General features: G+C 30.6%; 2 protein-coding genes across 2 annotated transcripts in view; one reads left to right on the top strand and one right to left on the bottom strand.

Moving 5' to 3' along the window:
* The first annotated feature begins 252 nt into the window (after nucleotides 1-252).
* LOC111002771 (PIH1 domain-containing protein 1) lies at nucleotides 253-2388 on the top strand. The gene is made up of 5 exons (XM_022272983.2): nucleotides 253-562; nucleotides 630-711; nucleotides 781-1334; nucleotides 1503-1646; nucleotides 2252-2388. The coding sequence occupies exons 1-5, from the start codon at nucleotides 497-499 to the stop codon at nucleotides 2282-2284; spliced, it is 879 nt and encodes a 292-aa protein (XP_022128675.1). The 5' UTR covers nucleotides 253-496; the 3' UTR covers nucleotides 2285-2388.
* A 2205-nt stretch (nucleotides 2389-4593) lies between these two features.
* The window catches only part of LOC111002772 (dnaJ homolog subfamily C member 10), a 45842-nt gene continuing 37061 nt past the window's right edge, over nucleotides 4594-13374 (bottom strand). Inside the window, exons 15-27 of the mRNA XM_022272985.2 lie at nucleotides 12265-12360; nucleotides 11715-11906; nucleotides 11378-11569; nucleotides 10580-10700; nucleotides 9747-9947; nucleotides 9232-9338; nucleotides 8184-8284; nucleotides 7954-8018; nucleotides 7281-7423; nucleotides 5950-6077; nucleotides 5496-5612; nucleotides 5169-5256; nucleotides 4594-4996 (exon numbers count right to left, since the gene is read on the bottom strand). Coding sequence (XP_022128677.2) covers nucleotides 4724-4996; nucleotides 5169-5256; nucleotides 5496-5612; nucleotides 5950-6077; nucleotides 7281-7423; nucleotides 7954-8018; nucleotides 8184-8284; nucleotides 9232-9338; nucleotides 9747-9947; nucleotides 10580-10700; nucleotides 11378-11569; nucleotides 11715-11906; nucleotides 12265-12360 — 1824 coding nt within the window. The 3' untranslated portion in view covers nucleotides 4594-4723. The remainder of the gene's footprint in view (nucleotides 4997-5168; nucleotides 5257-5495; nucleotides 5613-5949; nucleotides 6078-7280; nucleotides 7424-7953; nucleotides 8019-8183; nucleotides 8285-9231; nucleotides 9339-9746; nucleotides 9948-10579; nucleotides 10701-11377; nucleotides 11570-11714; nucleotides 11907-12264; nucleotides 12361-13374) is intronic.

Genomic DNA, 13374 nt, shown 5'->3' with positions numbered 1-13374 from the left:
ACGAATCAAGATAGATTTTGACATTTGACAAATACTTCAACATTTCTGGTTATAATTTGTGAACACTAAAAAATTGTTCAATCCGATTATTAATAATTTAACTTCTTGCTTTTGCTACTTCCTATCTTTATATATATTATGGTAGATTGATTGTAAATATACTCTCAGAGTTACTTTTGAGCTATTCACGCTATTATATATACATATATTATATATATTTTTTTTCAACTTAACGTCAATGTCAAATCATTATTAGTCTGATCTATAGTAATTTTTCTTATTTCCTGAGTTTTGATTTTAGAGTAATTTAGTAAATTATTAATTTTTGTAATGGGTTTTCTTTCTAGACTCAAAACTACAATAAACTAAGCGCAAAAAATTGTGACTCATTTCGGTTTAATATACCCATTATTGGAATTTATACTATAATTCTTTTTTTAAACTTCACATTAACCGATCGCAGATATAAACAAATTCTTTCTCCTTAGCAACCAAAATGACTAAATCAATACCATTAGAGGTCGATCCTACTATCATGGAGCAAACTATGCGAATTATTAAGGTAATTTTAACAATAGTTTATTTTAATTAATTTCATTAGATACATTTAATTAATTTGTTTATTGTAGGAAAATCCAATGGAAGATGAACTTAACAAACTTTTTGCGAAAACTGATAATTATCCTTATAAAATCGTTCAACCAACACCAGGTAACATTGACAAATTATCTACATCTTAAAGCTTAGTGCTAAATACTAAAAATATATTATTTATTTAAGGTTTTTGTGTGAAGAGCTTTACAAAGAACAACAAAAAGCTTTTTGTTAATGTATGCCGCACTGATGCCATTCCCTGTCCCAAAGATATTTCTAATGAAGAGTTAATGCAGATTCTTAGCTCAGACAACCCATCTAGCTATAGAGTGCCTATGAGCATTGGTGAAGGAAGAATGGAACCAGATAAATCTGGAATTCCTGCTACTGTTTATGATGTAGCAATAAATACAAACTTTTTTTCTAAAATAGAAAAAGATGAGGTCTTTCAGACTTTTTTTCTGACAGTAGTATTTGAGGGGTTACAAGACAAGTACCAATTTGAAATAGACATGTCTAAGTATACTATTCTAAAAAATAGGAAATCTATTGGAAGTTTACAATCACATAGGATCCAAATTCGTGATGTTAAATCTTGCGAGGAAAAAGTTAAGCCATTAATTGAGGAGATAAAGAAACCCACAAAAGAATCTAATAAAGAAATAGTTTATAGACTCAGGAGGGAACCACCAACTGGGGAAATTCAGTACCTTTTGGCTGAATTTAAAATACCAGCTTCAGTATGTATTTTTTTTAAATAACATAAAAAATCTATCAAGTCCTAATTATGTCTTGTATAAAATAATTCAGAATCAGATATTTTCTGTTTATATCTCTGAGGCTCTATGTCCAAATATTGCTTTGAAATATATGTATAAAACAATGTAAGGCATAAAAATTTATTGCAGGTAGACTTGCAAGATCTGAACTTGGAAATTGGTGAAGATAGAGTTGTTTTAGATTCTAAAGGGCTTTTTGATCCAGTAGATTTTTTCCTACCTTGTAGTGTAGATCAAGACATCATAGATGCTCAGTTGAATAGGAATATTGATGTAAGTTTTTGATTAAAATACAAAACTTTCCTGTGTTTACTCATAGTATATCTGCGATTTGATATGTAACAATGTTAGTGTAGTAACATAGCAGTTTTATAATACCATATATCTAAACATGACTGGATTGGTATGTAAAACAAATCAGAGATTTTTTTACAAAAGCTTATCAAAGTGATTATCAACTGTTTTTTTTGTTATGGCAAATATTAAACAATTTAAATTTTGGCGGCACACAAAGAAAAAGATAAAAACTATTTACTTACTGCAACACACTCCATAAATAGTTTATGACAAAAGTTTTAAATATACAGAATAAACTAATATTTGCTTCAATAATAATAATTAAAAGTTTATTACGAGATTAATTACAAGCTAATAATTAAAATATTTTTTTAAATTGATATAATTTAATAATATTAACATAATTATATGTTCGCAAAATTTGGCGGAACACAAAAGTGCCACAGGACATAGGTTGAGAATCACTGGCTTATCATAATGTTGATTAGATTACACTTCTTTGATGGATTATACACTTAGCTTGATGTGTCTAAACTACAAATCTTAGTTATGGTACAAACTCAATAGTACTTTTTTTTCAGATGTTATCAGTGAAGATGCCAGTAATCCATTGATAGTTTTGATATTACTACATACATACTTACACTATTGATGTTACATTCCTAACTTGAATGTTACCTCTTTGTATGCAATGAAATAAAACATATTTATATTACAATCATTTTTATTGTTTTCCATAGCAAGCAATAGTAGAAAGAGAGATATCATTGAAAGTGTGTAAAGTTTTTAGTAACCGAGATTCAATAACATCTGATTTAAAATTATCATATGTGATATTCTGATATTATTTGTGTATATTTACTATGTTGTCTTGTAAGACCAAATACAAATTGATACAAAATATTACAACAGCTCCCAGTAGTTGATACTAGCAATTTAATTAAAAATTCTTTGACTGATAAAAACATGAATCTATGACCATGATTAATCTTAGTTAATCTAATAAAAATTAGATTTACTATTATGTTAAATTAGATTTAACATAACTTTCATCTTTATAATAATTAATATATAATTTAACATAGCTTAAACCTAACACAATATTAATATTTACTAAGCCTACTAATTGCTAGGTATATTGACTACTAATTTATTTAATAGGATTTTATTAAAGATCTTAGATAAAATTATTAATATTAAACTTAAAAAGATTTAGTAAAACAAGATTATATATAAAAATGTGGGTAAATAATGATATGCTAAAATTATAAATTTCATAATGTGATGAAGATGTAAAAAAAACTATTTAATTTTAAGCTCTCTACAATTATAGATACAACTAATAAATTTGTTATTGGCTATGAGATTTCATGATTAAGATACATTTGAGATTAAAATTTTCCCTAAGCTAATGATTAAATAGACAAGACAAGTCAGAAGTACCAAGATATATTGAGAGGCATAATATAACTATAAGCCACTAGCTTTATTCCAAATTATTCAGTAAAATGTATATTATATTTAAATAAAAAATTCCATTCTTTTGTTGGTGTATCCATAGCATATCCTCTTTTTTTTAATTAAATAGATAAATGAAATACAATAAAGTCTATCATGGCATATTTTCCTTGCTTAAAATAGTCTTCCATTGAGATGAGAATCAACTAGTATTATATAAATGCATTGGAATGTTGAATACTGTACTAGCTGCATATTACATCAATAAAATTAAATAGTATCTTTCATATGTACTTAGTAGTTCTACCATAACAACATCCATTATAGTTTTTGACTAGGCCATGATGTCGCTCTTTCCACTAACATTGGTTTCTTCTACCGATATTCGTTAGAGTATGTGCAAATAGAGAATCAGTGATACAGTTATGGAAACAAATATGATTTTTATTTACTTTTTAATGGCTTTAATTTGTGCCAACTGGGCACAAGGTACTTCGCCTGTGTCGTGTAGATGGAGAAGGAAATTGATCGGTGAAAATAATTATGCACCTAAAATTATTTTTTAATACAGTTGCTCAAAAAGTGGCATATTGCAGGGACGTATAGCGTTCGGAAAGTGGGCTATTACACACTCGTGCTTTTTCTTTGCCAACTGTCAAAACAATGTGTATTAAAAAGAAAAAACCAACCACGAAGGTTTTATTAAAAAGATTCATAGAAGTTTATATGATATATGATTTCTAAATATTATAATAATTGGATTCAATAAGTTCGGTTAGGTTTCTTTTCATTTCATATCAATAATAAAAATATTAAAAAAAAAAACTAACCATGAAGTTTTTACTAAAAAAAATCACAGAAGTTTTTATGATTCATGCAAATATTTTAAAAAGAAGCTACTATTTGTTTCAATATCAGATTTAATGATTGGACTCAATGAGTTAGATTTGGTTTTCTTTTAATAAAAAAGTCTACTGAAGAATTGGCTGTATGGGCCAAGTTCCCTTTGCCTACCCAGAAGGGGTGAAGAAAAGAAAAATCAAGCTTTGCTCATATTCTTTGCGGTTGGCGCCATTTTCCAAAAATGTTCTTTCGAGTTGAGTTATTTGTTGCACAAAATGAGTAATTTCGACGATATTTTATTTGAATGAATACCACCCGAACGCAGTATAATTGCACAAAATGCTTCGGATAACAATTTACCGGAAACATGTACATACATATCTACGAGCAACGAATTTATTCCGTAGAGAGAATAGAAAAAAAGCAAATAGTCTAATTAAATTGCTTAATTTTTTCGCAACTGTATTAAAAATAGTCGTTCAGTACACGTGCGGTACCGTCATTGCAACTTGTCCCGACTGTCAACCCTCACCTTCGGCTGCGCCTCGGCTCGGGTAGACATTCGTCGGGACTCGTTGCAATGACTGGCTTTCCGCACTTGTAATGAAATATACTATACTTTTAATTTTGATTACGATGACCTCAAAATGGTTCTCTATTCGCACAGGCTCATGAGACCTCGTTTAAGTAGATCTGTCAAATCGTCTATTCTTTGTGATGAAATTTTACAATAGCAAATCTCAGCTATTAAATTACAATTCATCTCGTAAATACTGGCTTGTTATATCGAAACTGTTGAATTTAGCTAATATGTCGTCGTTATAGTCCCTCAAATGAGGTTGTAAATCGTTCCAGAGTTGGGAGTATGTAGTAACTTGAAGATTAACGACAGCCCTATAAGGTTGTCGCTCATTTTCGTTCAAATATATATGCATAGATGGGTAGCTATTTATGTACTCCTGTTGGCAAATTTGCCGCTCCGATATACAGTTCACTTTACCAAAATTTATCACATTGTTCAAGTGCTGAAATGTTAGAAAAAATCAATGTCATGTTAACCTTCACTGTACGATTGTTACATAGAAAATATCAATGCGAACGAGATTCGAGTCAAGTTAAAATGGTATTTAAAGATAAAATACACTGAGGAACCATTTTTTTTTATTGATAAAAAAAAACTACTTTCGTTTTACTTACGTGAGCAACAATCGCGAAGTCTGTGTACATTTCGTAACATTTGTAACATCTCGGCGAATGGAAATATACGACCCATGGCTTCTCACTACTGAAAAAGTTAGTGGGTGCTACTTTAATTAAACGTTTCATTAATGAGACTATAAATTTGACACAAACGTCCAAAACCTAGGTTACTGACTCATTTCTGTTCTGAACTTAAGACAATCCTTGGAAGCTTTAATAAATCATCATACTTTATCTAATCAATATATGCAAATAAGATGGATAGGCAAAAACCATTAGTAATAAAGGAAAAAAATAATAGTATTAAACTCAAAAATTTCTCACCCTTTTTGTGTTTGTGAGTAGAATGTGTGTGTATTCAAATTGACAATGGAGTCATCTATATGATTCAAAGCCCACTCAAGTATATACGGCGCCTTTGACAGTTGTTGTAGGGGTATTCTGTAATATGTATGCATATCAATATTAAAAATAAAAAAAAGCGTAGAAAACATCTACAGAAAATCAATTAGATTTATTTCGACGTTTAAATAAAGATAAAGATGTAAACTACCTTTTGGAAGGGGCAACTAAAATCATCTTTACATTTCATTTAAAGTTCAAAAGTGCCATTTTAGGTGGTCTAATTGGAATAAATGCCCTTTGCCTTATAACTTTTGTAACTGTTTTATTTATTTTTGTTATGTGTGTTTTTGTATAAGGCGATAAAGGATAAATAAATAAATGATTTGACTTTTATGACTTTGTTATTTTTAATTAAGACAAATAAATTACTCACGTAAAATGTCGTCCGGAAGCGAGAGGATAGACGCGTAATGTTGGCGCGCGTACATTGTTACAAAAACCGCTCGTACGTTCATTCTTACACCAGAGGGCGCCGACGCGTACGAACTTTAATGGACGCAGCTAAAATAATTATACAAAGAGTTTTATAATGATGCATTTAAATAGTGTTTATATTTAGTTCCAATTTTCTACAGTAGAAGTAATTTTTATAAAAAAAATATTTTTTTCCATATAACTCTAGCTACCCAAGGCATCCCGCGCTTTTTTCTGAAAAACGTGTTTTGGTCAAAATTCTCCGATGTCTAGTTGATTAACGCGGTCCAGACCTCGTCTGCACGTCTAACATTTTCAATTTTCCTATAGGTTTAATGGTGTGTGTGTACAGATGGATTTCTTTCTAGTTGCTCAATAAACACTAAGCAAAAGCACTAAGACAATTATCAAAGAAACAGATACAATCTGAGATCTTGTGTATTGGCCGATATATAACGTCGCAAACTTAGAATCACTGAAGTTACCTGGTAGTTGCTGATCGCATTAAAATACATTTTAAATAGAGATAAAGAAAACATTTGTACTGTGACTGAAAGAAGAAATGTCTACTTGACTGAGGTCCATATTTTAATTCCTATCTCAAGTTACATGCTCATCTCAGCGCTGTCACGTGTCAAAAATCATACAGAAAAAATGGTTTGATAGCCGTTGAAACTAGATTTAAGTTTGATTGACGTTCTATAAAACGAGCATTAGACATTAAAACAAGTATTACGTAAGCAGATTTACTGCAATTTATGCCCCCACCCCTTCTTCTTGTAAGCAAAACTAACCAAAGCTTTTAAAAAATAATAGAACCTAAATATATTAAGTTTTTGTAGGAATCCTCGAAAATGCATTTTGTTTTCAAGCATAGACAATGTGTAATATATGTAAAAAGTAAATAGCTTCTGTTTACGTAATCACCAAAGAAAATCAAAGAAACCCTCACCCCCTTTATGGCTTACCTAATACTTGAACTTGCCTACTTGCTTACTTGCCCAAGACTACCCGATTATAATTAATTTAGACATAAGCCATGTCACGATCGTTGAGCGTTTTTCTTTTATTAAGGGCCTGTTTCACAATGTATGGATAAAGTGCCAATTAGCTATGCAACACATAAATTATTCGAAAGATAAAAGTTCCGAATAAGATACTTGGCATTTTATGACAAATAGCGCTATCTGACAGTCGTGAAACGCAAAAATACTGTTTATCCTACAAATAAGTAACAAATAGCTTATTTGGAACTTATCCGGACATTGTGAAACAGGCCCTTAAACTCACCCGTTTCGAGACAATTCTCATCTCATGTAACAATTCATCGCAGACATGACCACAATGTAGTGGCAGAAACGCAACGACCCATGTATAATCACGTGACGAGACATCACTTATCTCCAGTACCTGTTGCTCGCTTAGGCTAAAGTCTGTAAGGCGATTAAACGTTTAAAAGCGATGCAATTTCAATGTAATATTAATAAAATAATAAAGAAAACAAAAGTAAAGTTACAAATTATGTGGCCATAGGTCAAAATATGATAAGTGATTCTAAGAAATAAGGAACTTATCATTGTCTGATCCATGACCACAGATGACGTCAAGTAGGCTATTTTTTATATTAATATTTTATTATTTATAATTAATTAATAAAAACACGCAATTTGCTAAAAGAATTGGTTAAATTAAATTTGTTGTCGTTAAATACATAGAATAGACATCTATAGTTGACGAATTGTTCTACCTCTTTTTTTTATAGGGCAAATTTTTGTGGAAAAATGTTTTCGACTAGAAATAAAACTATTGATAAGGTATGTCCGAAATAATAAATTAAACATTATATACATATATTAAAACTCAAAATAAATGTCTTTAAATTGAAAAATGCTATAGTTCTGAGAAAATCATTTAAAAAAAAAAACACCTTTTTACACGAAAAATTGATTAAAATAATACTCACCATCTATATCTTTAATTAAGTCAACAAACTCTACTATATCAGATTTATCGATTTCTCCACGATATCTGAAAGGTTATAGCAAAAAATGTATATAAAAATGCTAATAATAATTTCTAATGAAATACTAAAACCGAAATTATATTTCTTCACATAAAAAAAAATATTTTGAAATCAATGATACTAGGTATTTAGATTTTATTTTGTTATAAAATAAATGTTGCTATATATACTTGTGCAATTTTCCCCTCTCCTGTACCGCGATCAATGCATTGTTTTCAGAGACAGATCGACAGTAGTCATTTGTATGTTTGCTGCACGACATTACACCGAACTGCGAAAGAAAATATAAATAAGGAAAATATAAATATAAATAAGGTTTATTAAAGCTAAGTTCTTTGACTCTGTGTGGAAAGTGAAGCAATTTGGGATTTGAGGTCAATGCTGCAATTTATCAAAAATTTTATTTAATTTTAGGTTTACAGTGTTACGTCATTTTGGTTTGACATTTATGTCATTTATATTATATATTGATTTCTTTGATTCTTTATTTTTGATATTTAGATAACTAGCAAGAATTGTAATTTAAAATATATTCTCTACATTAATAAATATTAATTTATTACCCTACATAAATCATTCTTTTGAACACTTATAGTACATAATTATTTTTATTGACCTAAAAAAATGTTTCTTACAAATAATATACATGGCAAAACAACGTTTGCCGGGTCAGCTAGTTATATATATACACAGATATTATTATGTCATTTATATGTATTAGTTTTAAAAATTGGCGGTCGTTTCTCGGATAATTTTTTGAGAGTTTTGCTATCTGAAATCTGGGAATCCATAAATGTGTTTTGAATTGTCTTTTAAAGTGACACAAGTTGAGACCACAAATTTTAATAGAAACATTTTCAACGGCATCTTTGGTGTTTCATATTATGGAACTTCCCGGACGACAAGAAACATATTTATATACAAATAATTAAAACGTATAATTATTTTCTACCTTTTCTATGAAAATAATGTAAAACTATTTGGAGGATCTACAATGTATATATTCTTGTGGATTTAACAGATGTTTATAGTCAAATTAAAATTAAAATAAAATACGTTTATTTTGGAACATAAGGTCATCAAGGTTTCACTTATTCCACGTCATTAAATTCGAATCGGTAGGCATCCCTACTCATCGGCAAAGAAGACAGAGGGTGTAGGCCGAGAGAAAAGCACTCAGGTTCTTTATATACGCGAGGTATCTTATATACCATTTACACTAATTCCAACTTCAATAAACTCAAGAGAAGCTTCAATAAAGGGTTCGATCATATGCTGCCACGATGATTGGTGCGGAGCAATTAATAGCACCCACGTGGTCGAATCTGCAATATTTTTCTATTTATAATACGGGCACAACTCAGCACTAAGTATGTCAACATGTATGAGAATTAGCTTAGGAGTAACTGAGAAGTTCATTTTTTTTATTCTAAAGAAAACGTTTTTAAATGACAAATATACTCGCTTTTAAAATTTTAAAAAAATTAAAGGAATATGGCTTAACTGATGCACCGTCGTTCTGTTACGGCTTAGAATATATTTTTTGCAAGGATTAAAGACTATGCAATGATCATTTCTATAGGATTTTTAACTATAAGACCAATTAATGTCAATATGAGTGGCTGAATGACAGATTGTATCGCGTATCGGATTCCATTTCTAACTTTTGAGATTCTATAACGCCTCTTCAATCTAACTTAACACTTTTTTTATTATAACGAAATGCCACATACCATCTTCTAGAATCTTCTTGAAATCTGAAGCCGAAAGCGTATGCATATTATACGCTTTAGCAGCTTTCTCTAGAACACTCTGCGTCGGTTCTCCAAATAGCCTTTGGTAGCCGCCCCCTGACTTTAATATACCCCATGCTGGGGCTTTGTTCACTTGTAAAGAGTGACATAGCTCACCCAATTTGTCACAATTAATTTCACCTGTTTAAAAAAATAAATAAATTCGTTTCATTTATTTTTTTTCTATTTTTCAAAGTACCTTATATGTACTAATAAAAAAACAAAAATGATTATAAACTAAGAACATAATATAAACAAAAAAAGAAAATATAGAACCTTAACTTTTTTATGGTTTAATAACTTTTCACGTAAATATATTTGTGGCGATACTTTCGATTCATTTTTTTTTAACAAACCCATGGGACCTCATACAATATCTACTTATTATTTTTGATTCCCACCGTTTAAACCTTGCCTGGACTTCCAAGAATATTTACAGACCACAATTTGCCAAATCGGACCAGCCATTATTGAGTTCAGCGAGACAAACGAACAGCAATTTATTTATATATAATACATATATCGATTATAAATAATGCAATGCTTGTGAATACAGCCAGGGTGAAACTATATCTGTCTCACATACAATAATATTCAGGGTGTCAAAATTATAATAATAACGGAAAAACTTTCTGCCTTCATTAACTTCAATATCAAAACGCAGTGATTTTGACAATTCCACAATGGATTTCGTCAGATAATAAATTCGTAAAAATAAAAAAAAACAACTCTAAAAAAATTCTCATTTCAAAATTCGATATATAATTACTCACCAAACATCATATTAGGCATGTTAACCTTCAAATGATGGACTAGCAGCTTATCATCACCCTGCGTAGAGAAATATAGGACCCATGGCATTTTCTTCTCATTACGCAGTGCATTTCTGATATCCTGCAATGATATGGTATTTTACTATACTATATTACTAATATATTATTTTCTGAAATTTTTTAATTGCAAAAATATAGTAGTGTTGGTTTCGGTTATGGAATCTTTATTTCTGATACAACTTTTTTACATAGATAAATTTATATTTCATTAATTTATTCATTTATAGTTGCTATAATATTGTTGTTCATAATTATACATATAAAAAAAAAACAAAAAGTAAGTAGGTTGCATAAGTTATTAGGCAGTGGGTGGCTTTATCAATTGATTTCTTGTAGGCAACCCTTACATTATGGAACAATAGAAAAAACTAGAAACACCTGTATAGAAAATTCTCGTGTCACAATGTTACTTCCGATACATACTCCAAAACGGCTCGACCGATTGTTATGAAATTTATTATGCATATATAGTATGTCTGAGAATCGGCTACTATCTATTTTGCACACTCCTAAACGATAAGGGGTGTCCCAATAAATGTTTTTTTTTAATTTTTTTTTTCAACCCAAAGGTTGTTAGGTTGTATATTGTCCCATATAATGAAAAAATAAAGTCCAGTTTCTGGGGAAGCATAGCAAAATGTTCCATTTCGGTATGTACTAAAAAGGTAGGCTAGGCTATTAATGAGAAAGGACGTTCGCGGGGCTAGCTAGTTTTATAATATGAATTCTTTTACTCACTTGTATCTTTTTCAATCCGACTTGTTCAATCGTCGGCAGTATTCCCACAATTTTCTTAATAATAGTCTGTTCGTCAGTTGACTTTATCCACACCGTTCTATTATTGTACTTTAGTAGAATTTTAGTTTCCAAATCTCGCTGGAGTGTCCTTCTTAAATCGTCATCAATTTTCACCATATTCGTAACCCAGTACTAAAATATTAGAATAAGGGAAAAATACACAAAACATACAAATGACTGTTCAATAGTCTCACCACACAACGATTATTTTGCATACACACATATAAATTATATAATAGAATATACATACTTATAAACCTAAATTAATGTTACTCACCAATCTGTAGGCAATTCGTAGCAGCATATTCTCATTCATAGTATCAAGGACATAGGCAATTGGCTTATCGCTTTCTCCAATGTCCTTTACAACTGGTATTTTCACCCTTTTCTTTATATAGAGCAGAACAAATTTCTCCAAATCCTCAAAAGTACGCTGCCCAGTATATTGCACGAAGCTGCCTTCTTTTCCCTGTAATACATTAATTTGTTTTTTTTTTCATTCTGTTAATAGCCCTAGAATTAAACTTATACTGAGCCGATTTCAGTCCCGAGAAACACAACAAATTTAATTTAAGCAATGCTCGAAACATTTATTCTAACTCTGCTCCTTACTACACTGAAGCTAGACAAATCTTTATTTTAAGCACTACATAATCTAATGTTAATAAAAAATAATAATTTAAGTATGTAAAAAAAATTAAAGGTTCAGGATATTGTGATGCCACAAAAATATATTATAACTTGATAAGCTTTTGATGCAAAACAACATTAAAAATTATATGAAAACTCAAAGCTTCACATTTATGAGTCATATTATGAATACTTACATTAGGATATAAATACAACGATGGATAATTACCTATCCTCATCGAGTGATAGCAAAACGAGTTGTAATATTTACAGTTCACAGCGCCAAATTTAATCTATGAAAAAAAATGTAACTAAATTAATTACAAAATAAATGATTTATTATTATTTATTAGTCTTAAATAAAATAAAACTTTCAAATATAATAATTAATATTGATATTTTAATTAATATGGCTTTAAATATTTTAATACTATTTATGCCTAGTCAATAAGACCATCAAATCTTTACTCTTTAAAGCGAAGAAACTTATGCAGAATATTAAGCAGCGGAAGGTTGCGTACCTGGGCCACGTGGGCCATGACCGCTACCACCTCCTTCAACTAATTCTGATGGGTAAAATCCAGGATAAACGGCGTGTTGGTCGAAGGAAGAAGTCATGGCTTCGCAACGTTAGGGAGTGGAGTAGAATGCGGAAGAGTTGCTACATCTGGCGCAGGACGAGACGCGTTTCAGGAAACTGACGGCCAACCTCCAGTAATGGAGAGGCACTTGAAGAAGAAGACTTTCCCAAGACTGGCATCAGATGACTTGCAGAAGGACCTTGACGTTGTTGGGAAGTCCTGCCTTCATTCTTAGAAAACCTCTTAGACGACTGCCCACATGTAAAGTTGGAGTAATGTACTCTGACCCACAGTAACCATGCAAGATATCTTATGCATTGATTGTAGATTAACCTGGAGGCTTCTCATCAAATGTGAAAAGCAGCATCTACAGCTTAAATATGACAGACAACAGCTTATACTAGATTCTAGGAAGAAACTCGATATTTTCTCTAAACAATAAACAATATGTTTCAAAAAACATGGCTTCCAATTGTGGGATACCAACTGCTAGTGATACCAACATTAATATACTCCAGCGATAACAGAACCAGATCCTAAGAGCGATTGCAAAAGTACCATGGAACATAACCGGGGACGAAATTTACGAACACCTTCAAATTAGAACAATCTAAGAGCAAATTCGGAGACTGGCAACTAAATATAAAGAGCTATTAATCTGACACTGGAGAGAACAACTGATCGCCAACTCACCATAGAACAGTATGTGAGATGACTAAAACTTCA

This window comes from Pieris rapae, chromosome 9 (assembly GCF_905147795.1).
Source record: "Pieris rapae chromosome 9, ilPieRapa1.1, whole genome shotgun sequence".
Taxonomy (NCBI): Eukaryota; Metazoa; Arthropoda; class Insecta; order Lepidoptera; family Pieridae; genus Pieris; species Pieris rapae.
This window is presented reverse-complemented; position numbering and strand designations above follow the sequence as displayed.

Excerpts from the sequence above, each read along its gene's own strand:
- LOC111002771 (XM_022272983.2), top strand. The coding sequence starts at position 497 with ATGACTAAATCAATACCATTAGAGGTCGATCCTACTATCATGGAGCAA. Across the intron at positions 563-629 it reads AAACTATGCGAATTATTAAG|GAAAATCCAATGGAAGATGA; the intron begins GTAATTTTAACA and ends TGTTTATTGTAG. Across the intron at positions 1,335-1,502 it reads AATTTAAAATACCAGCTTCA|GTAGACTTGCAAGATCTGAA; the intron begins GTATGTATTTTT and ends AATTTATTGCAG.